Below are 25693 nucleotides of genomic sequence, written 5' to 3' on the forward strand. Positions count from 1 at the left end.
CCACCAAGTGTGATCGTGTACAACACACGGGCACAGAATTGAAACGAGCGGCGTCCAGTGCAGATCGTAGCGGACTTTGCGCAGCAATTGCGAACAAGTTCGGTGAGCCAAGTTGAACTGCAAGAGTCTTTAGCATTCAGGCCCAGCAGCAGCAGCCCACGCGTTACGCGCAGAGTGCAGAAATCGAAAGGTGAAAGATCGGTTGAAGCAGCAAATGTACAGCGCGTGCACAGCGGAATTAAATTGTGAACATTGACGCACTTACAGGACACATTGTTTCGAAAAGTGTTTCTCTTTTCCGGTGAAATAAATCGTGTGCTATCGGGAACTTATTTTCGCGCATTTACTTAGAACAAACGCAAGAAGTTAGCCGCGTGTGTGTTTGCGTCCGGTAAAGCTTTCCGCGAAACACGGTTATCGGTGTGTAGCAAGAAATTAGCAACAGTTTTTTGAAACTGCACACGAAATGTAAGTATTTTTTGTGACAAAACTATCGAATTGCCGCAACATGATGAAGCAAAAATATTAAGCTGTTTTTTTTGTTTGTTCGTTTTCTTATCTCGTTCTACAGAACCAGTCATCCAGGTTCGGTTTGTGAATTGTCACACAGTCCCCGACGTTCTACTCTCAAACGCACCGTTCCCGATATAGCGAAGAAAAAAGGAACATTTTTTCGACTACCAAGTGTAAACGTTCTTCAGTAGTAGTGGCAAAAGTGAAACATTATTAGTGTTCCGCGCAGTTCCAGTACGAATAGTGTGTGATCCCGCGGCGGAAACCATTTTCGATTTCATTTTTTTTGCGAATCAGGTCGCAAATTATTATTCGAAACTAAACACACAAAAAAAGGAAAAAATTAAACGAACAAAATCCTTTTTCACTTGGCCCTCAAAAGCAAAGCTCCACCTGCGAAAAGTTCGAAAAACGTTCGCGAAAAGAAAAATAAAACGACAGCGCACCCACACTGGTACGAGCCCGGTTTCAAGAACTGCACAATTTAAACGCGCGCTTCAAAGAAAGTGAATCGTAGCAAAGCGAGTAACGAGAGAGGTTTGTGATTTGTTCAAAGTGAAAATCATTATTTAAAAACGGCCCAAATAGTGCATTTTCCGGAGTCGAGAAAAAACGAAATCGCTATTATACACGCGCGCTCGGTTGTCTCTCCGCCATATCAATTTCGTTTGCTGCAACAAAAAAGAAAAAGGAAGGAAAAAAAGCAAAGTGTTCTGCGGAAGGAATTCCTCTGCTGTAATAGTTCCCCGGAAAAGCGAATGAGTGTGTTGGTCGATATTTTAAGTTTTTGAGCTTTTGTTTTACTACTATTGTTTTTCCACCCTAACAAAAGTGGCGGTGGTGTGATTCTCTCTGTGGTGTGGTTTTTTTTATTCGCTGATACAACCAAAAAGTGATCTTTGGTGTGCGGCCCCGAGAGCAAAAGCGCGCCTCCTGAGTGTGATACAAAAGTGAGCTTTTGTGTTTGTGTTACGTGTGTGGTATTGTGCCTCTTTGTGTGTGCATTCGCCCGCAAACAAGATCGGGCAAAAGGTAAATCGATCAGCGCGAATCGGCGAGATATTCTAGCTCTCGTCATCATCCGCAGGCTTTTTGCGTGTTTTTTAGCAGCAAAAGTGTGCGTTAAAGTGCGTATGTGCTACCTGTGTTAGTAGTGCGTGCGATACCAACAAGTAAAATTCGTGCCTCGTGTGAAGCGGCTGGAATAAAAATCTCCATTAGAAAAAAAGAGCCTGAAAAACGAGCGCATCCTCCGTAGCAACAACATGTCTACTGCGATAATGCACAGCGCGTCACTCTACGATTTTGGAGAGTATCCACGCAAGGTAAGGATTCGTTTGGGGAAGGGAGAAGAAATATTTAACTCTACACAACACGCACCACACATTCAACTCGAGTGCCATTTTATCGTTGCGTTTTATGGAAAGATAACCTCATTGGTTTTTTTTTGGGAAGAGGTACAAATGGCGCCAAGTGGCGTCACTACAGAGCCAAAAGCGGCCCAGGGTTTGTAAAATAAAAGTCTGTGTTTCTCGTGTAGCCTCTTTACCCTGCGCTTGATAGTTTCTCTTGTTGGGGGTAGTACAAATGATGGTTTTGTTTTTTTTTTTTGCAAACCAAATTTCGTCTCGCTCCTTGTGGAAAGGACCCTTCTCTCTTTCCACTTGAGATTCCACACAGCCAATATATATTTTTTTTTGATTCGAGGACCCAAGAGTGAAATTGTCATTTGCATAAGGTTTATAGTTGTGTGTGACGTTTTTTGTGGAGACACCGGTATTGATGGTGGGTGCTGTTTTGCTTTATTTTTTTTTTGCATTGGTTACAAAAAAAACACTCGGGATTTTGAGGGGGAAGGGAGGGTTAAGGACTGGTGAGCGAGAAGTGGACACTACACCGGAAGTGTGCCCGCGCCCTCCCGAAGTTCGATCGATCGACAGCAGCCGCAAAAAAACCACCAATAGCAGCAAATAAGTCATAACTTTCACTGCTCTCCAACGCGCCGTTATGGTGGTACCGGGAAGTTTTATTATTTTTTTTGTTGTTGTTACGGTTGGCTAAGAAGGAGGAGAACAACTCCGTGGCCACCTTTCTTCTCCTTGCGCCTTGAGTTTTTCGAATGATCTTTCCATCAGAGTCGTCGCCGTGCAAACGCCGGTGTCCTACGAAGTCTTTCTGCTACCACAATTCCGTATTCATGCGGAACTAAAGGGACCCCCACATACAGCGAGAGAGCTAGACAGAGAAGCACATCGATTCGGTCTTAAAATTCGCAATCACCTTCCGCAAGATGAAGGGTGCAAGTTATATATTGTTATTTTTGCAAACGATCGTACGACGAAATGACGAAGACGAAATGCAAGCTAAATATGGGAGCCCAAGCTTCTCTTTAGGATTCTCAGAGGTCTGATTAATAGGATTAGTTCTTATTTTGAATAAAAAGACTTTATCTTTACTCTAGAACTTATCAAACTTGCTCCTCAAGTCGAATATCTAAGAGCACTTTGTGAGATGGATTTGTGTCATTCTCATGACGTGACTACAGTGGCGTAGTGGTGAATCACCACAATAAACAAGTCATCTAAAAACACGCATTATAACGTAGAAGAAAACGCATACAACATTGTTTTAAATCATAGCAATAAAGAGATCTTCCTACTAAGGCAGGTTCTGACCACAAACTCCAAGGGTGTATCAACCTTGATCCGGTGTGGTGTTGTATATACATTTCAAGACGAACCAGTCCACCACCCGGAGGTGGATTTGTGTCACATGATATCACCAAGAGACAACGGTTTTAGAACACAAATTTACAGTCCTGGAGGCGATCGATATTTTCCTGGAAAACGCATCTCCTTCTCGATGAGACTTATTGCGTCCAAAATCCCCCGTTTTTAGTGTTAAGCTCTTTGCTAATAAATACGCACTCTTATGGTCCATTTATATACGCATCTGGTTAGAGTGATCAACTCGCGGAATTAGACGTAGAACGAGCGAGAGATTCAAGGAGTTCCCCAGGGAAGGAGGGAAGAAGGGGAGTAGTTTACTTCATATATTCTTCCTTTCCCATATCTGGTGCCGTACGGCGGGGTCTTCTCGTTTGACGCAATGTACGGCGTTCTTTCGCTGCACAAATTGGCTTCAATGAGAAGAAATTGAATACACCCAATTGAGTGTGTGTCCGTCTCCATCCCTCAGGAGGAGAAACATGATGGTAAGAAAACTATGATGTCGTGTCCGCCTGTCCAGATGTGTGGAGTTCACATCCTCGGTTTTTTTTTTTCGCTGCTGGGGGGAGGATGATGTCTGTCTCTTTGGTGTCTCCCCCACGGGTAAACAACAAACTTCACACACATGCGCAATGGACTGAAAAACTGGAGAGCGGCAGGAGAGGAGGTCATGTTGTATTTAATTGCTCTTGATTTAAAATCACCACAAATCATTCTTTGGCTTATGTGGTGTGTGTCTGTGTGTCTGTGACATCTTTTTGTGATGATCTTGATTGTCTATTGCTCAAAATTCTATTACTTTGGCGCCATTGTCGCGCCGCAACCGTAAAGGAAAGTGTCTCGCGCATAGAATGTTTATCGCGACTTCGCGACTTCTTGGTGCGACCACAGTGTGAGACTCATTCCATATACAAGCAGAATGTGTGGAGTCGTCGTAGTTGTGTGGTGTGTCGTTCGACCGGTTCTTTTGTACGGTTCTCTCATTAGCATTGATTAGATTGCTTTTTGTGTTGCTATTACTAGCGTTGCCTTATTCATATCATGCATCCACAAACTCTGCTGCGGCCGGTGTATGATGACGACGTGTGGGTTTCACCATCATGTTTTTTTACGGAAGTTTTGCCGATTTTTTTTTTTGCATTCTTAATGCTTTTTTTCGTAACATTTCGCTTCCTCTCTCCCCTCTGTTGTCCGTCCGGAGGAGGTTTGTGTTTTGTAAATGCCAATCGTGGTGGTTCTTGTTGAAGTTTGCTCTATATCAAGCGTATAAAGTGTGTTGTTGCTGGCCGTAACAGGTGAATCACCAAAGTGATCCACGAAATATAAACCCGACCCCCCGACGATGGTGAGTAATGAATTTTTCAAATCATTAACGCTACGAATACACAGGAAAGAGGGATTGATGGGCAGAAAAGGAAAAAACGGAAAACAGAACGGAGAGAAGGGTTTGTTTTTGCGTACCTATACTACTTCCTTCACGCATCGTTAACGTTCTTCTCCCGCACCCCCGGGGGCCTCAAGTACACAACAAACGGCCCCGCGTATCGTTGGTGTTTTTTTTCTGCAAAGAATTCTGCAATAATATGCCCCATCATGATGATGATGGCCAGGCTCTCCCAGGCGGTGAGAGGGAGAGACCCTGTAGAAGAACGCCGAGTGCACACAGGGTTCGTCATTGCAGCATTTTTCCGGGAGCAAAAACAAAAAAAAAAGGAACCATACACAAGGTCGTCACGGTCGTGTGTGTCCACACCGGTTTGCCTCTTTGTGTGTTTGGTTCCGTTCCGATAGTAATTCGGGTACGTCTCATCCTAACCGTTTGTGTGTATATATATATCTTGGTTCCCTTTCGTAAAAGGTCACATTTCGATAGGGCGGATATGATGAGAATGGGTGGGAAAAATAATCATGCGGGTGTGTGCGCATTGTTGTGCAGGTCCCCTTCCCTTTGTTCAGAACGTTTTCGAATTCTTTCGAACTATCGAAAAGATAAAGCTCCTTTTATTAGGGCAGGAAGAGAACGAAGGTAGGGGGGTCCCATTGCAACGGAACATTTTTATATGCTGGTAGTGCGTTTTTTTTTCGGGTCTCCGGTGTTGTTACCCTTCGACACGAATAACTTCCCTGTTGCATCGTGCTAACTGTTGTTTTGTCCGCCATTAGTCTGCCATAGCTTTAAAAACCTTGGACAACAGTTTTCCCCCTTCTGGCTTGTGTTGCAACAAACTGCAAATGCAACAACCACCGATGGGGGGTGATGATGGTACTTATTTGATTTTTCCCTCATTTTTCCCGTGTGTATAGGGAGCAGGGAAAGTCCCCCAGTGGAGTGTGACGTTTTCCGGATTTTGTCATACCTAAATATCGAAGTTGACGTTGGGAAGAAGGGAGAAGGCAATGTGGCCTGTTTCCTATAACCTCTCCAAACAGTTCCTTTTCGAAAATGTGACTACAAAAGTCACAAGGGGGCGGAATCAGACAGATGCTTGATAAGGTGTGGCTCTCTCTCTACCCACACCCTACTGTAGAGACACGCACTGTTGTGACCTTGTGCGATAGCGATCCTCTTGCCTTTTCGTGGGAAAAGTGCTGCTCTGGATATGGTGGGCAGTGGTTGCAATAATAGGAGATAAATATATCTAAGTTCCCGAATGGTTGGGTTAATAGCTGGCATCGAGAATTTTAAAGGGAATTTGAAACAAAACGTATGTAGCACACTTTGTCATATCTTTGACATATTCAAACTTTGACAGAAAAATAATCATTAAATGACAGTAAAAGAAAGGATTGTGTCGAATTACTTTTTTGCGTCTGATTAAAATAAAATTTGACATTTGACATTTGGCATTCAAAATTTCTCACCAAAGTTGTCTTACTATGGAAAACTAATGTAATTAATGTTTTATACCTTTTTTATGAAATTCTGGCGAGATAAATTAAAAACTTCATTGCTATCTTAAGCTAACCAATTTTTGAAGCAAAAAAAGAATTATTTGATTCAACTCTTGAACCATACGTTATACACAAACTTTTTAAAACAAAATGTTTTGACAACCCCAAAAGTGTTACTGATTTTCTTTAGTAACCCTGCAAAAACAAAAAATTGACACCCGTCAACGTGTTTAAATATTCCGCTTGCATCGAAAGGCATGACGATATAATAAAACATGTGTTGTGCGCGAGCCTAGCGAAGAATGTGGGTTAAATTCACCGGAAGAAAGCTTTTTTTTTATTCCACATTGGTCTTGTGCGAATGATTCCATCTTCCTCCCGCGACCTGATGATGGGTATTGTTGTTAATGAACGAAAGGAAAATTGGTAAAGCAAAGAAAGTGAGAGAAAAGCAAAAAAACACCCTGTGAAGGGGGTGGCCGGCGTTTGAAGGGGAGAACCAGGAGGGGTGAAATTAAGTTGCACAACTCCTCATCATCATCATCGCCGTTCCAATCACGCCGGAAGAGTCGGAAGCAGATTATCTAAGAGTGAGAGAGACTGGTCTGTCTGGTGCAGGTTTTTTTTGCTGCTGTTGCTGCTGGTGTGCCTATGTTCGAAACTTCCTGAACTTTATTCCACAGACCCATGCATATACACAGCCAGCAGGCACATTCCTCTTCCTTCACATGAAGGGGAGCTATTTGCTATAGGCCGCGCCAACAGAGTAACTTCAACGCCTGGTTGTGTTTTTTTTTTCGCCAGTCGCGGGAGTTTTCCATTTCAACATCTCATCACCCGCCTAAAAGTGATGAACAATTCGATTGTGTGTTGTGTGTTACGTCTCGGTCTATTCTCCACTACACTACTGACTCTCGGGCGAATTCCTTTCCTCCTTTTTTCACCGGCGTGTGCTTTTTTTCTCTCTCTTCTTCAGTCTTATGGTGTGTAAACCTTTTGTGGAGTTGAATATACGACGGTTTCGCGTTTAGGCGGTTGTAGCTTTTGTTTTCTCGGTTTGGAAGTGGTCCATAACTTCCTCTATCGCGGTTGGTATAATTGAAAAGTAAGAGTTTTTGTTGTTGTTAATGTTTCTATTTTTTGTTTCCTTCACTTCTTGCCTTTAATCGAACCATTTAAGGCACGTTGGAAGTTTTGCCAAAGTCTTAGACGATGTCGTCGTCAATCACACGCCGGGAGCGGGGGGAGTTACTATACCGGAAACACAACCCCCCAGGGCAGTGGCCAAAACACACAAACACACTCCCAAAAGAACGTGGTAGAATAATTGCATAAATTAATCGTTTTCAATTTCGCTTAACCAACCATCAGGCGAGTGTTACGCGTGAGTGTGTTTTTTCCTTTATTTTTTGCTCTGTTCCTTTCCCTTTTTTTCGATGTTCTCCATGTTCTTTTCCGCTGTTTTTTTGTTGTTGTGTGTGTGTCTGTTCTCGTTGAATGAATTCTTTTTTTTCCTCCCTTCATCAGCAAAACAACGCAAGAGAAAACAACAAACAGTTCTTATTTTTAACGTTATGATAAGTGGTAATTCCTCTACATGTGGAGCCACAAACAAAGACCGAAAGACACTCGGGAAAACAAAAATGAGGAAGGCACGCAAAAATGGATGGGCGCATTTTTTTCTCTATTTGCCGCGCGTGTCATGAAAACCGAAGGGGGGCCGTATGTGTGTGTTATCAATTCCAAAAGCGCGTAAGCATTTTACTCCCCAGTTGTAACATGTGTGTGCACGCTTGCATAAATAGCGTGTTACCATTTAGATAGATAAGTTCAAAATATGAACCATTTTGCGTCACCAACTCTGGTGTGTGCACCCTGATGGCTGTGAGTGTAAAGAGCGTAAAGGATTTACTTGAGTGATTCAAACCATCACGAACCCCCCCTCCTTGAAGCGGGAAGGGAGTAGTTTATAGCAACAGCAAGTACGAAAGCACTCTAAAGTAGCTTCACTTTATGTGGCAACTTTGTTTCGAACAGAGGTAGAATACTCCTTATTTTATGGACAACAATTTATGTGGCCCCGGGGTCCATGGAAGCATGTCGAGCATATCAGCCAATGTAATATAGAGAGAGAGAGAGAGAGATCGAGGGAAGAAGAGTTGACCATAAACCACAATTGTTGCGTTTCGTTGATTTAAACATCGTATATTCCCGGCTTAAAATGGTAATGGTTTGTAAGCGGTCAGTTGCCCTAAGGGGGAAGGTGAATCACTAATTGCTCTTCATTTTTTTTTTGTTTTTTATTTCTCAAGTGACGAGCTCTTCAATCATCTTGTACGGAAGGAGAGAAAAAAGTTTGTTGAATAAAAAAAAGCTACTCCATAAAATCTTAATTTTCTTGTTGAAAGAGTTCCAAAGTTTTGTATTTATCAAAAAACTATTTTAGGCTTTTAATATGCAAATTCATGCTGCTTCAGTTGCTGCAAATGTGTTCAGTTATTTTTTTTTTTTGCACACCCACGTACAAAAACAGGTTCCAGTTCGGTGGTATCGCGCAAGTTACCGGTGTGACTTGGTGGAGTGGGAGCATTTTTTTTTTCAATGTAATGTAGCCTGTTTCTTTACATGCTATTCTACATATTGCCATCCTGCACCACACAACTGATGATGATTATGCAGCATGTTTAATATTAATGGTTAGCTCTGTGGGGTTGTGAAAAAAGATTGAAACTCCCCTATTCGCGCGGGCCCCGTCCGCCAGCGCTTGTTGTCTGGAAGTTCCTCAGCGTTTTTTGAAGTCAAAAGATTCGGTCTTGAGCACATATGGTTCGTATGTGTCTGTAAGCGCCAAGAACACTACCAAATTGAATTCTTGATAGTATTAGCTTTAATTTTCCAACAACTTTAGACACTTGCCAGAAATGACTTCATGATCTAATATCATTGCCCAACACGCATAATGGAGGAACTTCTCTCTCTGCGACTAACCACCAAACGCCCCATTTCTTTTCGTTTCGTTTCTCCATTTTGCGCTTTTCCGCCAATTATACAACTTTCCTCTTCTCCTTTCCTTCATCTGCACGGGGCGAGGAGAGGATCGGCACAATATTGGCGGCTCGCGCATATTGAAAGCGAAAACCCCTTTACCAACAAACGAAGATGATCGTGATGATGATGCTCCGTCGCTCTATTATGGAACACGCACTCCCTTTCTCGGTGTGTTACGAGTGCGGAACCAACCACCATCACAACCACTACCGGTGATGCCGTGTGTGTACGATGGTAGTAGAAAATAAACTCATCAAAAAAAAAGTGGCAGTAGCAGTAGTTGTTATGTATTTCTTCCGTGGTGGTTTGTTTTTTCTTTCTCCCTCTTCCTGTTTAATTCCCAGAGAAAAGAGATGAAAGAGAGAAGAGGGTGGAAATGTGTCCCGCTTTTGTCATCTTGTTTGCCGGTTTGAAGTTGAAGCTGGGGTTGCTTCTTCGCACGAGATCATGCGAGATCGCTGAAGAAAGAAGTGGACAAGATCCCAGCGTAAGTTGGTCCGGGAGTTGAGTGCCCAACGGGGGGTGAGTCTGTGCGTATTTTATTACGTGTGTGTGCAGGTTGTCTTGCAGATACGAATTATGAGGAAGGGGTGGGGGGATGGTCTAGTCGACCACCACATGGTTTTCTTATTGTGGTTTAGTGTTGCCATTGCGTACACAGGTTGGTTGTGTAATAGTGCGTGAGTGAAGAGATCTACATTTTTTTCTCCATTTCTTCAATTGCTTTCCAAAGTGAAGCACTTTTTCTTACAATTATTTCCCCGCAATTCATTTTGTGTCTGATTCGACGCGAATTTTGAAGTTAGACACCTTTACTGAGCTTTTTTTTTTACAAATTATAGTGGCGATTCTATAACTGTCAAGTATAAACGATATTGCTCTTGAATTCCCTGGATATTCGAGACCCACGGAACTCTTTGGTTTGCTATAATAATAATAATAATAATTTTATTTTATGCTATAATTCGCCCAGATGTTCAATTACGCTATAAAATAATTTACCATAAAAGCTAAGTTTTCGTAAATAAAAAAAAAGAAAATTGCTCCCTCAAATGCAAATTAATGTTGTAAATTGCACACTTTTGCTTTCATTTCATATACATTGCAAAACTCTTCTTCTACATTTCGGTGGGGACGGCAAACAGAGCAAGTTTTCTCTCACACCCCAAACAGCCACCTACCTACCTACTTTAAAACCACTTCAAAATCGCGTGGTGGCGCAAACTCCTTTTTGGCGTGAAAAAAAGGCGCGAAAGCCGCCACCCATCTCTCAGGGGGTGAGCAAAAACCCCTCTTTTAAAAACCCACACCCCATCCCCCATACTACAACACACCGAAACGGATGTAAGCATTTGGTGACCAAACCTTAAAAATTGGCAAACCAAAACACACGGCGCGGCGGTGGTGGTCAACAAAATGAAGAAAGAAAAAAAACTCTGGGGATGAAAGGAACTAGGGTTGAAGTTTTGTTGAGGGTGACTTTTACATAATCAGTGGAACGTTTTGTGATTGTTTCGCACCTCCTCTCTTCTCCCTTTCCAGGTTTTTGGTTGGTCCGTTGTTTCCGTATTTGGACTTTTATCCCAGTTTCTCGGGTGTGAAATGTAAAATCAATTGAGGGAGAGAGAGAGAGCGAGAGTCAGTAGCCATTGTTTTGCGGGGGAAACTCCAACTTTGCAAAAGGATAGGAAAAAATATTTTTGGTTGTTCAAATCAGTTGACGAGGGACGGGAAAAAATCGAATTAATATGCATATCCGGTTGTCGGTCTTTGATCGTTGCCAGCTCTAGCTGTCAATTAGCAAAATAAGCACTGACAGATTAGCTCATTAGCGGTGACGCAAAAAATGAGTAACTGTAGAGTCTCATTATGGAGCATCGGGCTTTAAATTGAAACAAAAAGTACTTTATCATCTTGTACCGAAAGAGTAGCAATTTTACCGGAAGTCGTTGGGCAGCATAATAACGTCTTTCTCGGGTGTTTGTCGTGCGTAACAGTAGGAGGGAACCAGATAGTGTCATGTTGCATGGTCCCACCAACAATCATGCGCCTTTTTTATAATCCGCATCTCACAAACAAAAACACAATCTGTTTTTTGTTTTGTTCGCCCCTGTGTGGGAGGATTTTTGCGCGGAAATGTGTGTGCAGATTGTGTTCATAATTAAGTCGGCAGGCGGCCACCGGTTTCCCTTCGTAAGAAACGCCCAGCCAGGCAAAAGCCCTTTCACAGTGCGCGCGACGGGCGCATGTTTGGCCCACGCAACATTTTTATTATACTTGTTGCATTTTAGTGCACAGCCCACGATCATCGTTCATGGTAACGAGATGAAAATTTATCACGATATTCAATTGCTGCTGTGTTTTTTTGCTGCTGCTTCTGTGCCAACCGCCTTATGATAGGCGCGATTTCAATTTCCCTCATTTCCTTGCTGTCAATTTCTGTGGATCTTTCTCTCTGTGTGTGTAGGTGGTTTTCGCGAAAAGTAGACAGTCATTGCACTCGGTGTATTTTCTTTTGCATCCGCCATAAGCACATGCCCTTATCGGGGGGAAAAGAAGAATTTATTATACCGTGTGTTGTAATTCAATCATCCTAACGCGGTCTGAGTAACGTTGAATAATATGATAGTGATTTTACTTTTGCTTTGTAATGAACGTTTCCAATTCCGAGCACGTCCGGTACATAACTTAATCCTTGTAGAGATGTAATGAATTTATATCTTAATGGCAACAACTTTAATGTAAGGTGTTCATATCACATGCCACCCCACTTAGTATTTTTTTTTGTTTATAAAAATAATTAAAAAGGCAATCGTTTTTAAAATACTAACATAAGCACGTTTGCTAAGATGCATTTTTTTTGTAAACGAAATTTAGTTTATGCTATAATTTTGCAGTTTTTATTTCTGGCGCTATAATTTTTCGAATAGTAGTTTTAGTACTATAATTTTGCTTATGTCTTTAATGATATAATTTTTTTCAAATAGTATTTTCAATGCTATAATTTTTTTGAAATAGTATCTTCAATGCTATAATATTTTTCAAATAGTATCTTCAATGCTATAAATTTGCAAATAGTATCTTCAATGGTATAATTTTTGTTATGCTTGTAATTTATTCTAAAAAGTAATATTGTATACTATTATTTGCATTTAATCTCCCCACACGTAAGAATATTTCGTTGACGGTGGTGTGTTATAATCTGTTGGAGGGAGGTTGTCGTCTTGTTGATTGATTTTGTTTTACGGTCATATTTTATTGAAACTTTTCCAAGTCGCACCACCATCGTGGGGACGTATTTTATATGAAGAAACAGCTGGGCTGTTTGACTATATTTTCGAGTATTGTTACACTCCTCCACTGGAGCGTGTATTGGAGAGCTTTAAGAGTAAGACAGCTTGGTGAAGGTTTAGCACTACCCGAAAATAATTATCCGTAGACACGCAACAAACTTGTTGCTGTGTGATGACGATAAAACCCAAGTGAGCAGTTTCAGTGTGTGTGGTGTGCAAATGACACTCCAAAAAAAAGCCTCTTGAGACAAGATGCTATAACAATGAGGAGCAGATTCATTTTATATACGAGATATAGTAGATAATCATTATTGTCGCTGGTCTGAGTAAAGTGAGGATGTTGTGGGAAAATGGCGAAATTATAATGCTAACCGAATTTATAGATGGAAATTAATTATGGCACTATTTTAATACTCTTTATAGGAATAAACTGATCGTTGATGATCGGTTCTCATTTCAAGTAGTCATATCAAATCGCAATAAACAAAATCTTTGTGCCCACAAACACACCACCTTGCAAAACGGAACTTAAGGTCTCATCGGCTCTGTTACACACGCTGTGTTTCCGCCCCAAAATGTTTCATTCATTATTCAGCAACAAGCTTATGCGATCGCACGATTAGTCGCACGAAATCAACAACAACAAAAAACGGCCCAGTGTGTGAAGTGTAACACACAAGTTTCAGGCGCGCGAGGTGTACAGTGTCGGTGGCCTAAATCACCCTCACTTCAAACAAACGATTTTCCTTCCCTTCCAAGTGCTTGCCGAGGTTCACACAACACCCCTGGAGATTGATTGTGAATCGAGACAAGCACACGCGTACATTGGGGGAGAGGTGCTGGCAGTGGGCTGCTCTAGCATATTGTCGGAAGGTTGTCTTGAAGATCGAACTCTACCACCTTTTGTCTTGGCTTGGCTTGGAAACAGTTTGTGTGTTGCGACGGTTTCTTGCCGTTTTTCCTGCACCCTTTTCGAGTGCTTTGCGCCGCGTTGACCTTGACGAAAGTAAAAGCGTATCAGAAGAAGCGCCCGCTTACGCGCTCGTATTCGGACACACACATCGTGAACGGTGGCCGGAATACGAAACCTAATTCCTTCTCCAGCTTTTACACACAGCAACGGACGACACCAATCGCTCGCTCTCTCGTACGCGCCCAACTTCACTGACATTGACCAAGCCATTCAATTGTGAATTAAAACAGCGCGTGCGCGCGCACGTTCGTCGCTCTATTATGTGTGGCGATCGTGCTTTAGGTGCGCATCATGTTGGAATAGTACACAACACCGGTCTTCCTGGTTTTGCACGAAAATATGGGACACATGGCGATGGACGGGGACATACTATACTATACGCGGACAAGTGTCAACGTGTGCTGTGCTCTTGCAATAAAATGTAACGGATGATTTGCCATGACACGCGTCGCGAATTGCACACACTGTGGTTAAAGGAGCGTGTTGGGTGCCAATTCCAAGGTTTGCCGACGCGCGATTGTGAAACGCAAAGTTTGGACTTCCCAACATCCGGGAGTACTGAAGAAAGTCGTTGAGATGTGTGGACAATTTATTGAGGAGAGCCTATCGGAGGATTATTGAGCAATCAAAAATTATTTTAATTTACAGAATACAGAGCTTATTTTATTTACTTCGTGTTACCTTTTAGTACTAAGCAATCAGCGCAGAAGACAAACATTTTTGGGGTTTAAACTTTCCGCTCAAAAGTAGATACTGGGGCAAATAAGGTATACATTAGTTTTGTTTTACTTAATCAAAAGTGAAAATTCACCTGAAGCGTTATTGCTTTTTGCCCTTATTTTCGCTCTCTATTGCGACCTTCTGCTTATCCGCGAGATCGAAGCTGATAAAAGCGTGGAGAAATCTACTGCGAAACTGTAACATAAACGGCCCAGGGCTTTGCAAAGTGTTGCACTTGCACCTCGCGCATTTGCACTTGTGCTGCACATCCAGGAAACGAGAAAGGGCACTGATTTCTTTAGCCACTGCCGACCAACCAATACGCCCTCCCACTCCCACACCGTGAGTACATGTGCGCAGTCTAGCGCAAAAAAAAGTGAAGGTAAGAAAAATCGATCCTCCACCCTTAGTCTGGTTGGAAGTGGAGGATGTCACGAAGACGTGAAGTTGTTACGGTTTTTACCTTTTCACTTTCATTTTCACTGCACCGGGCACATGGAGCCCCCGAGAAGGATGTGTGTGTGGGGGAGAGGAGCTAAACCACCGGAAGAGTCGCCGGGGACGTCAGTTAGTTGTGTTCCCCACTCTCGCTTCCAACAATTTGTATTGAAAATTGAAAACTAGAGCTTGTTTTGCATGGAAATGATAAAAGAGAATGGGAATGGGGGATGCAAGAAAAATGTGAGGTTAACTCCACATTTCTTGGGTGATGGAGAGGCGTCAATTGTTGAGGTTTTGGTGTTGGCGATGGGAAGTCAGCCAGGTACTCGGAATTCTTCAGAGTTTCTATTAGCCTTAGGCTAAACTGACCACGAACGGGGGAGAACATGAAAGGACACCTCTTGCAACCAACGGTAGAGCCCAAATCATGGGTATATCTTTCTAATGCGCGTAGTAGTAATTGCAGATCGCGTAAATTATCCTACAACTCCTCCGGGCAATTGATAGCCCGTCGGTCGTGTGGTCGTCAACCACTAACTTCCTTGTTGCCACTAAGTGGTGTTCAGAGAGATAGAGAGAGAGAGGGAGACAAGAGGTTTAATGCTGCATTTGACCACCCCATCGGTCGGAAAGTGCACTCTCAGTGTGTTTACTGGGAGTTTTCCTTACCAAGATCTTCGATTACCCTCAGGTGGTGGGTGTGCAGTACAGCCAACTAAAGCGTGCCAAATGAAATGGAAAGGTGTGGTGTTGCGGTACAATTATTAGCATGTTGCACGTCGTCTCCTTAATCCATTTGTAGGTGCATAGAGATCTCCTGAAGAAACCCTGCTAAGCGGGGGGGGAAGAGAGAGTGAGCGGCCTGTGTCACAATCAGATTCGCCTTGATCGATTCGGTCAGGTCTCTGTCCTCGGTCGTACAGAGACCGGTTTTGGATCGTGTGTAGCCCTAAGCCGGGGGGGAGTTTCATTTGCACGATTTAACGGTCTCTTGCATTGCATCCCTTCCACCTTACGGTTACTGTTAGAGCTGTCATCCTAACGTGTGGCACGATCGTGGCTAATAAACAAGCCCTAGGAAACTGTGGACAGTGAGGTCTCAAGGTAAGATCCACTGTCTGCATACAGTTGACATTCGAAAGCATCGAATAAATATGGGTAACTTCAAGAAGAAAAAACATCTATTAAAGAATTGTATTGAACCAATAATTATAGCATGAAGAATTACGAATAGACGAGATCAGGAATATTCCCAACAAAATCCCAGAAATAGACGAACAAAATTACAAACATCAAAGAATACGATCATACGATTAAAAGTCACAACTCCTACGTTCACTTTCGAAACGGAAGCTTTGCATTACACACGCTTTATACTTGGTGAACCGGTAGGCTACTGGTCTGTCATGTATGTATATAAGCTATCAGACAATCCATTCCGTCTGGGAGAGGCACCGTTACCATTGTGCTGTAGCTGTTCTTTCGTGTGTTGTACTGCTGCAAAACTTCATGAAACCTTCACTCCCACCAAAGCGTGGAAAGAGCAAAAGAAGGAAGGTTTTTGGAACCGGTTTTCGTGAAACGGTGTTTTCTTCTGTTTCCTTCCAAAAGCCTCTTCCACGTGTGTCTAGCCCTTATATCTTTAGGTGCATATATTTAAAGTAAAGAGGTGTGTATCTTGGACTGTGGAAATACACCAACTTCTCGCCCATGATATTCTCTATTCTCAAGCGTTTCTACTAATATGGTGGTGAAATAACTCAACTCTGCTCTCAGTGCTACGGAAATCTTGAAGATCACACTAGGGTTTTGTAGCGTGATTGTGATGTTGAAGTGTGTCATTGCAGCAAACAAGTCCCATAATGCAGGAAACATAATTCTAATGATTATGTGCCACTGAGAGTTGAAGGACAAAGCTTGAAGAGACAATGCATGTCTCTTACGTCTGGGCACAGAGCTCCCCAAACATGCGTGGGAAATGTGAACCGAAAAGCTGAAAACAATGCCCCGTTACGGATGACATTTTGCTTGCTGCAAAAACAAAACACACAACGGTAGAACGGAACGGAAAAATGCTGCCCAAGTTTTCTCTCCCACACACTTCGTTTCGTTCCCTTGAAAACTTCCTTGTTGGTCGCTGTTCCGATGTGTAGTTTTACTGCACAAAGGTAGTTGGTGGCACTTGACAAATTTTCCCATACTCTGTCGAAAGACTTATGTATGTCTCATAGAACTCTGAAGAAGGTTCGCAGATTGTTGTCCCATTGGGGGTGTTTTTACCTAGTTGTTTGTGTGCGGAAGTTCCGTAGATATATTTTCACACGCAAATAATGCTTTTTAAAGTAAAGGAAGTTTTACATTAAGGAAAATATATTGTTTTAAAACCCAAGGCTCATATTTGTGTGAAGTTTTTGCATCACCTACAAAAGAGAGAAAGAGGGAGAGAGCGACGGTCAGAAATTCAGAAGTATTCACTTTCATTTTTTTCCTGGAATGAAGCTTCGCCTGTAATATGTTGCTGCTCACGCAATCTTTAGACGAAGAAGAGATTCCCCAATCGGAACCGATACAACAGAGCCCGCGCGCACCGTGTTTTGTAACGGTTATTTTGTTCGTTTTGTGTGTTTTTTTCCTTCCTTTCCACATCCTTTCCATTTCGATGGCATTCTTCTCCAATAATACGATGATAGCGTTACATCATCCCTCATCGGACACCTTTCCAAGATATCCACTGCATGTGCTCATGCCGCGCGCGTCACGTGTTTTTGCTGTCCCGGTGTGTGTACCACATGTGCCTGTCCGCATGTCTAGCAGGGAGAAGAGCGTGTGATGAGAGTAAGGAATAGCCAACATAGATTATCATACGGGGTTCGTCTCTTGTGTGCCCCCGTCTTCGGTTATGCTACATTGCGGAAAATCGACTTCATGAATTATAATTTCCATTTTTTTTTGTATTTGATCAATTTATTCGTTATCGTAGCGTTTGTAATGTTAGGCAGGAGTAATAAAAAATGCAATTTATAGTTCACAAAAACATTAAGAACATATTTTTAACATTAGACTTCAATTATAGCGAAGACAGTAACCCCAAGGAACTTAAGAGATCCAAAACAACCAACAGGGTAGCGAAAGTGGGATCCAATGTGGCGCCAACTGCTATTCCTTCTTAAATGTAAGCACAAGCTTTGTTTTGTTTTTCCTTTTGCTTCTTCAACTTGAACACCGGGCTTGAGAAATTAGGACACTTTCACTTTGGTTTTGACCGTATGCAACATTTACGCGAACCATTCGGCGTGTGCGCAGCTTGTTTGTGGAGGATTGGCTGTCGTTGCTTGCGTGATCAGACAGGTAGAGGGGAGGAGAGGAATTATGACACAACCAAAACTTGGCCCATTCGAAAACCCGACCCAGTGACGGCACAAGAAGAAGGTGTGTAAAACCCAGTAAAAACGTTGTGGTTGGGTGAGAGTGGTGGTGAAGTGTGGCCCACGACGACGATGATGGTTGTCTCATATGTTCAATCATCGTGATACAGGGTGGAGCAGGGATGAAGGATTGTAATCAAAACAGACTCATACACAAACAGGCACGCACATTTTCCTAAATGAAACAATATGAACAAAACCAACGTGTCATACACTCCGTACGGATGTCCGAATAATGCGTCTGTCGTTTTGGCCCTGTCTCTAGTTGACGTCCTTCGGCAAGGTTGTGAAAGTTTTGTCTGCTCAGACAGCAGAAGGTGGTTGAGGTGCTCGTTTTTTTATGTTTTGGCGCGCGAAAGCTGCTCTTTTACAGCGCCAGATGGATTCGAAGTTGTTAGGTTATGCAACGAGAGAAAGAAGGAGACCTCTGGGGTGCGAAGGGTTTGGAAGCATGCGTCTCCCAGTTTTTTTCTTTTCTTGTGTAGTCATTTATTTCCTGGGCCGGTCTCCGACATTACGATACACGAAGTCGTCCCCTATTTCCAAGGGGAATTTTTCCTTACACGTGGGGTTCTCCCGTTATCGATCAGCACGAAAAAGGGGGGAGTTTGTTACGATGAGACGGGCATTCCGCTATCAACATTCCGACAACGTTTTGCACAAATTGTACAGGTTCGCACAACAACAAAAACCACGTCACGACACGTCGGGCTGTCTCTGTGTGTCAGGTCCTTATCGCAATGCGGCCTGTTTTGCCATTTTGCCGCTCTATAGATGGGCGAGAACTACGCTGCCACAGTGTTGATAAGATAGAGCGTCGTGCAAAAACGTGTGTAGGGTGCAACAGATACTATTTTCTGGTGCCTGTATCTCATGAACGTTTTAAGACGAGTTATTCATATAAAGTTTAAATGAAGAATCATTCGTATCCTGAGGGCACTCCCAAAAATATCGAGGATTCATGATATATCGCATTTTAAGTTTTGAAAATTTGAGTTTTAGCAATAAATCTTTGAATACAGATGAAATATGTAAAGTAGCTGTTAGGCTACGAATGCATGACGTGATTCTGTGGGTTTTCTATATAAATCTTTAGAGATCCATGAATCTCCAAGGATTCGTCTGAGTTTCATCAAACTTTGATGACAATTTAGGTTTTTTTAAAAGTTCATGAATTTCTGGATAGCTGTGGATAGCTCCAACGTTTCTGGATGGCAGAAGGAGCATTGCGAACTGATGGATCTTGAGTTATTCAGACTTATGAATCTTGAGTTATTCAGACTTCAGGAACTTTAGGAATTCAAAAACTAGTGAATCTTCAAGATTTCAAAGTTTCAATAATCTTCAGGATTCATCTCATGGGGTCTTCACGAAGTCAAAGACAATCGAGTATTGTTTTCAGAGGCAGACAGATAAATCTGAATCAGATTTCCCCAGCACTGCTATTTTCATTACATGTTTTTATAGACATTCTCCTCAGAATACTAATTTGTGACGTTTTGCTTTTCCTTTTTTGATTCCAGAATCAGACGAACACTTCCCGGAGCAACACACAGATGATCGTTGGAGGTGGGGGTGTTGGTGGCGGCAACGTACACAACATCACCCCTGCCGGTGGTGCGTCGAACACTAGCAACGCGTTCGTGTTTTCGCCCACCTTCAATGTTACCGCTGCGTTGGTCGCTACCAATGGCAGTGGCAACGCTCAGCAAACGCTTAACGGCAACCATCATATTGAGCAGCAGCAGCAGCAGCATCAGCAGCAATCTCAGCAATCGCCACACTTTCACCGTAAGATCCCGCTGAGTCGGCTGCTGCTGGATCTGGATGATGCTTCAACCCAGCACAAGCAGCAACAGCAGGGCAATAATAATGGTGGCAGTGGGGCGACACACCATCATCCCCTGTTCCGTACCGCTTCCCAACCAGCGACCCGCCAGATGGTGGGAAATCTGTTGGAGATGATCGCGCTCAACGGTATCAAGCTGTCCCAGGACATGAGTTTCGGCAGCACCGGCAGCAACAGTGCTAACTCCATTAGCAGCAACAATGGCAACAACAACAACCAGCTCGCTACTACTAGCAACACCACTTCCTCCTCCTCCGGTCACCGGAAGTTGGAACGAACGCAGTCCGAACCGCTGCCACAGCAAGTAAATACCTCGAGGTAAGTGTTTTGTTTTTGTTTTTTTTTTAATGTTACGGCATTCAAGTTTTTCGAATCGTTTGCACATTTTTTTTGCTAATGTTGACATTTGTCCTAAATTCACATTTTGTCGCTTCTGCTTCTTCCGACTTTAGATACAAAACCGAGCTCTGCCGACCGTACGAGGAGGCGGGAGAGTGCAAGTACGGTGACAAGTGTCAGTTCGCGCACGGCATGCAGGAGCTGCGTAATCTGCAGCGCCACCCGAAGTACAAGACCGAACTGTGCCGCACGTTCCACAGCGTCGGTTTCTGCCCGTACGGGCCACGCTGTCACTTCGTGCACAATGCGGAGGAAGCGCGCAACCACAACCGCAACGTGGCGGCTTATCATGCACGGTTGGCCGCGGCTGCTGCAGCCGCTGCCGGCAACAACTCATCGTCCCAGTCGTCGCAGGGTGCGGCCCGAAACGGCAACAACGGTCCCAGTATGCTTAACGGCAACAACCAGCAGCATCATCATGGACACGGTCATCACCACAGTCAGCAGCACAAGGCACTGTCGATGGCACAGCTGCAAACGGCCATTCTGCAGCAATCATCCATGGCCCATGCGCAGCAGCAACAGCAGCTTCATCATCATCAGCAACAACACCATCATCATCATCATCAGCTGCCACTCAGCCCGGCACTGTCGATGTCCACCGGGTCTGACCGCGCTTCACCGATCGGCTCGCTGTCCCTGAGCCCAACCACATCGATGGCGAACTTTTTCCCGGAAGCGATCAGTCCCACGCTGCAGCAGGGTGGTGCCATTCCACAGCCGTTCCTCTTCCCGACCAGTCCACCGGCCAGCCCGATCGAGGGCCTGTCGCCAATGGCCACACCACCGCCGTCATCACCCTCACTAGTCGCCATGAAGATGGGTGGTTCAGGAGGAGCAGGTGGATCGATGGGTCACGCGGGTGTTAATAATATGGCCACCACGGTTGGCATTGGGCAGGAGGAACGCCTTCCGGTGTTTAATATGTTGAGCTCCGTCGTCGAACCGTACGCTCAACTCTCACTGTAAAAACACCCTCCCTATATATATATGTCAATATATAGAGTCAGCGACAGTAGCAGCAGCAGCAGCAGTAGCAGCAGAGCACACACACACCTTAGGTACGCTAGAAAGCATAACTTTTTGTTCTAAAATTTTGACGTCCTTCTGTTTGGTGTGATATGTAGAAAGGAGGAACTATTTTTTCGGATGGGATTTTTTTTTTGTTGGGTTTTTGTAACACACCGCGGGCGCCCGTTGGTGTTTTCTTCTGAAAAGAGAGAGAGAGAGAGAGAGAGAGGGAGAGCTTCTCTCTGTTTTGCTAATTGTGTAAAGAATTTAACAAACTTGTATAACGCAGGTTTTTTGTGTGTGCATCCTTTTCCATCTGTATTGTATGGAGCTCGTGAATTAAATGGATGACTCCCCGATACATATATACGCAACACCAGCTGATAGTGTTGCCAGCTAACATGCTACCGAAAAAAAAACAATAGGTCTCAGTAATGGTGAGCTTTTTTTTGGGGGGTGAGGGAATTTACAGAACTATTTTGACGTATTTATATTTAAACCTTATTCGAACGAAAGATCGAGAGATAGCGAGAAAGTACATTGCCTTTTTTCTGAAGGGATAGAATGAAATGAAAATATGTGCGCCACGAGATAAAAGGAACATATGCGCAGGAAATAACTACTAAACGAAACACAAGAACTAACGGATAGAAGGAAATATTTATTGATTTTTGCACTATATTTACATACACCCTTATTTGTCGTCTGATTCAGTTTCTTATGTGATGTAATACGGTACGCTAGTAATAATATTATTGGAATATTTCTTTTAATTATTGTCTCCCCTTTATAGATGTATAATTGTCATATAGCTATTTGACTTTTTTTTCTTTCGCTAACGGTATAAACGTATGAAGTGATTGAAAACACGGGGGGCTGTGTGTGTGTGTAATTGATTGGAAAGTAAATCTATATCAGGTGTTGCGAATTTTGCCTGAAACGTTAAAACAAAACGCAAATAGCAGGAGGATAGATAAACCGATATCAAAAAGCTATTGATAGTAAACACACACACACCCCTATTCAGCCATCTTCCGTATGGGAGGGGTACGCACCAGGAAGCGCATCTGTCGGTGTGTGCACTTAACTGCAGATAAAGCAAATGCGCTTAGAAGAGAATGAAACAGAGGAGAACGAAGAGAGAGAGAGAGATAAAGTGAGTTTGCCAAATAGAAGACAGAACGTATATATATAATCCGTTTGATATGACGAGAATGAGAGCGACAGCACAAATATGCCACCATTTTTTTTAAAAAAGCTCATAATGTACAATCCGCTTTCGCTCCCATCGAAAAGACTACCTGTTGATATCGACTACTTCTAACACTGTTTCTTCAACTTTTCCAACTATACAGCACTTGCGCGCACCGTTGTTGCTTGTTTTTTTTCTTCATAATATTATTGTACGAATGAAAACCCACATTTATAGTCACTAAACTCAGATTTATTTAATTATTATTTATTACATCTACGCAAACACACATTTCTTGTTGGTAATACAGAGAGTAAGGAGCAAAGACTACGCCAGTGTTTGGTGTGTTTCGTTTTATCACTCCTACACTGATAATATCTAATCTGCACACATTTATTATACGCTGTCACGAGCCGCCTTTCATACTTTTGTACTTTTTCTCACCGAATTCAATTTCTTTTTATTGTATTCCATTTTGTTTCATGAACTGAAAAAACGTCAATGTTGCAACCTTGTTATGTATCCCTCTCTCTCTCTTTCTTCCTCAATTTCCCCTGACCCCGAACCCAGGCAGTCATATTATTAAACTGATTTCGTATTTTTTATACAAACTATGTATTAATGTGCTATATTACACATACATTATAAACCGTACGACTATATATATATTTCTTTTTGCGTGTGTGAAATATGGGTGATGATAACGAAACTATAGATAGACAGTAAACCAACGAATTGTTTCTGCGCACCGATAGAATCCCTTTTTTTAATTTATTTTATTTATTCTCAACTTCCTTTGAAGCAAAAGAAAAACGGTTAGAAATACTAATGCACTCACACCCCCACACGGATATAGATGGTGGAAAGAATTAAACGAAAAAAAAAACTAAAGTAAATTCAATTATATATTATATTGCTGAAAATGTAAACCCGCTCATAAATTATATGCATTAGGCAGCAAAACAGCACCACAATATGGCAACGCGCCGCACCCTGATCATTTACTTGCCACAATAGCTTGAACTGTGTAAACGTCACCTAATAATCCACTTTTTTATTTGTATTTTTTTTACAATAGTTGGCATGAAATTTTGTGTTTTTGGTGTTGTAATAAGATTCGTCCTTTTGGGATAGTAATAATAATTTAAAAAATGGCCCAAAATAAGACATGAAACATTTGAGCCAAATTAGACACTCTCTGGGACCTCGACTCACCCACCTAATTCCCTAGATTATAATAAAGGCAATGTAAAAGACCACTCACTCATCCGCTGTTGTAAGCCACATATGGGGATTTTTCGTTTGTTTGTTTTTTTTTTGGCGATGAGAGATTATTTATCAGCAGAAATGTGATGTTTTCTGGTGCGTGCAGCAAAGATGTGTGTTTGTGTTTGAATCACTAATTTATACTTACATTAATCTTCCAAAAAAAAGACGAATTAAAATGTACGAAGAAACAGAGGGCACAAGCAAAACAAAAGGCACAACAACAACAAAACAAAAAGTGATCACTAAGCTAAAGCACGTTTAGATGTTTAGAAAATAAGCAGCAAAAAACCACCTCACACACACACACACACACACACGCTCTGCTTTATAAAGGAGCCTCCCATAACGCAGCAGCAGCAGCAGCAGAAGACACAAACAGCCACCGTTACTTTCAGCAGGAAATTGTTTAGCAGAGAGAAAGGTCCTACCGTCATCAATAGCTAGAATCAAGAACAGTGAACGGTGACCCACAAGAGAACGATGTGTAAAGCGCATAAAAAGACGATCATTTAGATGGAAAAGGAAAATAATGGAACCAAGTGGAGGGGTGAGACAGGAACTAAAATCAAAAGCACAGGTTAATCTTTGTAGTTTTTTTTTCTTTATTTTCTTATTTTTTTGTTTGTCTATACGTACGATCGCTATTACTATTTTGTAATTATTATTATTATTATAATTATTATTTTATTACTATTTTATTATCATCGATTTATATGTAATTAAAAAAAAGAATAATTATTAATTTTCTATACTGCGCTATTTACCCTATATATATACACATTGTACATTTGTAGTAATTTATATTTTCCGCGGTAAGGTCCGTGTTTTTTTTTTTACTCTGCATGTTTATATTTTTTTATATATACATATCTTATATATGTGGAACACTGCAAAACCTTTTTATGTTGTGTGTACATGCATGTAATATTATGATTTTGGATTCACCAAGCGAGTGCCTTATGAGAATCGAATCGAATCATACCATCTCGTGTGTGTAAGCGCTTCTAATCCCAACCAACAGATCAGCACACGCAGACCGGACAGCTTTACGTGCTATATGGGATGTTGGAGCGGCTGTGACATTACTCTGTGGTAAAGTGAGTTGAGTTTGGTCCGCCATGGAAATGGAACTGTGCGCGTCTGTCTGTCGTCACTCGGTTGTGGCTCTGTGAGCGTGCGTTGATTATTATTGTCTTCCTTCTAAATACACTCTTAATAAAACAGCATGCAGCGAGCGCCGTTTAACATCAAGCGTGAGCTGTAGTGTAGTGCTTTAAAATGTGCTTCCAAAAGTAAATCGTACGCAAAATAGAGCCAAACCGTAAAACCGGCCCCAGACACCCAGTTTATCATTAAGCGGACAAATCTTACCCCACAAACCCTTTGAGCATAGTCTGCTTACAAAGCTCCCAACACGGAATGTGCGATCTGTTCTGTGCGTGCGTACGCTGACTGGGTTAGTTCCGTGTGATACGCGAATTGCGTGTGTGGTAGATTTTCTTTCCAATTGTTCATGTGTAAAATGTAGCATTAAGGTAAGGGAAAATGCGTGTGTGAAGACGGCGTATGTGAAGGTGGATATGTTTGTCCAGCAAATATATACAAATATATGATAAAAAAGTGTATCGATGTAAGCGTTTCAGTTAAAAAAAAATAAAATCTGTTTACATCGAGATGTAAAACAGTGGCAAACAAGCAGAAAAAAAACTAAATACAAGAAAACACAAAACCCAATCGTGATCATATACGTTAAACTGTGTAAACACAAACCATTACACAAACACACTTCGAACAGGTTGAAGAGGAATTGTATGATGCTGTCTCTGCGTAAAGGACAAGTTTAAGCATTAAAATGAAAACGAAGAAAAAAATACAATACACAAAATTATATAAAAACAAAAGCTAACCCATCAAAAGTGGGGTTTGTGTCGTGTTTTTT

General features: G+C 42.2%; 1 protein-coding gene across 1 annotated transcript; it reads left to right on the forward strand.

Moving 5' to 3' along the window:
- On the forward strand, positions 1-25655 carry LOC125770379 (protein TIS11). Its single transcript, XM_049439878.1, has 4 exons — positions 1-468; positions 572-1838; positions 19558-20201; positions 20336-25655. The coding sequence occupies exons 2-4, from the start codon at positions 1779-1781 to the stop codon at positions 21249-21251; spliced, it is 1620 nt and encodes a 539-aa protein (XP_049295835.1). The 5' UTR covers positions 1-468; positions 572-1778; the 3' UTR covers positions 21252-25655.
- Positions 25656-25693: the final 38 nt, after the last annotated feature.

This window comes from Anopheles funestus, chromosome 3RL (assembly GCF_943734845.2).
Source record: "Anopheles funestus chromosome 3RL, idAnoFuneDA-416_04, whole genome shotgun sequence".
NCBI classification, from domain to species: Eukaryota; Metazoa; Arthropoda; class Insecta; order Diptera; family Culicidae; genus Anopheles; species Anopheles funestus.

What these genes read in the sequence shown, in the direction of transcription:
- LOC125770379 (XM_049439878.1), top strand. Translation starts at nt 1,779, where the DNA reads ATGTCTACTGCGATAATGCACAGCGCGTCACTCTACGATTTTGGAGAG. An exon ending in TTGGAGAGTATCCACGCAAG is followed by an intron (nt 1,839 to 19,557) that starts GTAAGGATTCGT and finishes TTTTGATTCCAG; the next exon opens with AATCAGACGAACACTTCCCG. An exon ending in CAGCAAGTAAATACCTCGAG is followed by an intron (nt 20,202 to 20,335) that starts GTAAGTGTTTTG and finishes TTCCGACTTTAG; the next exon opens with ATACAAAACCGAGCTCTGCC.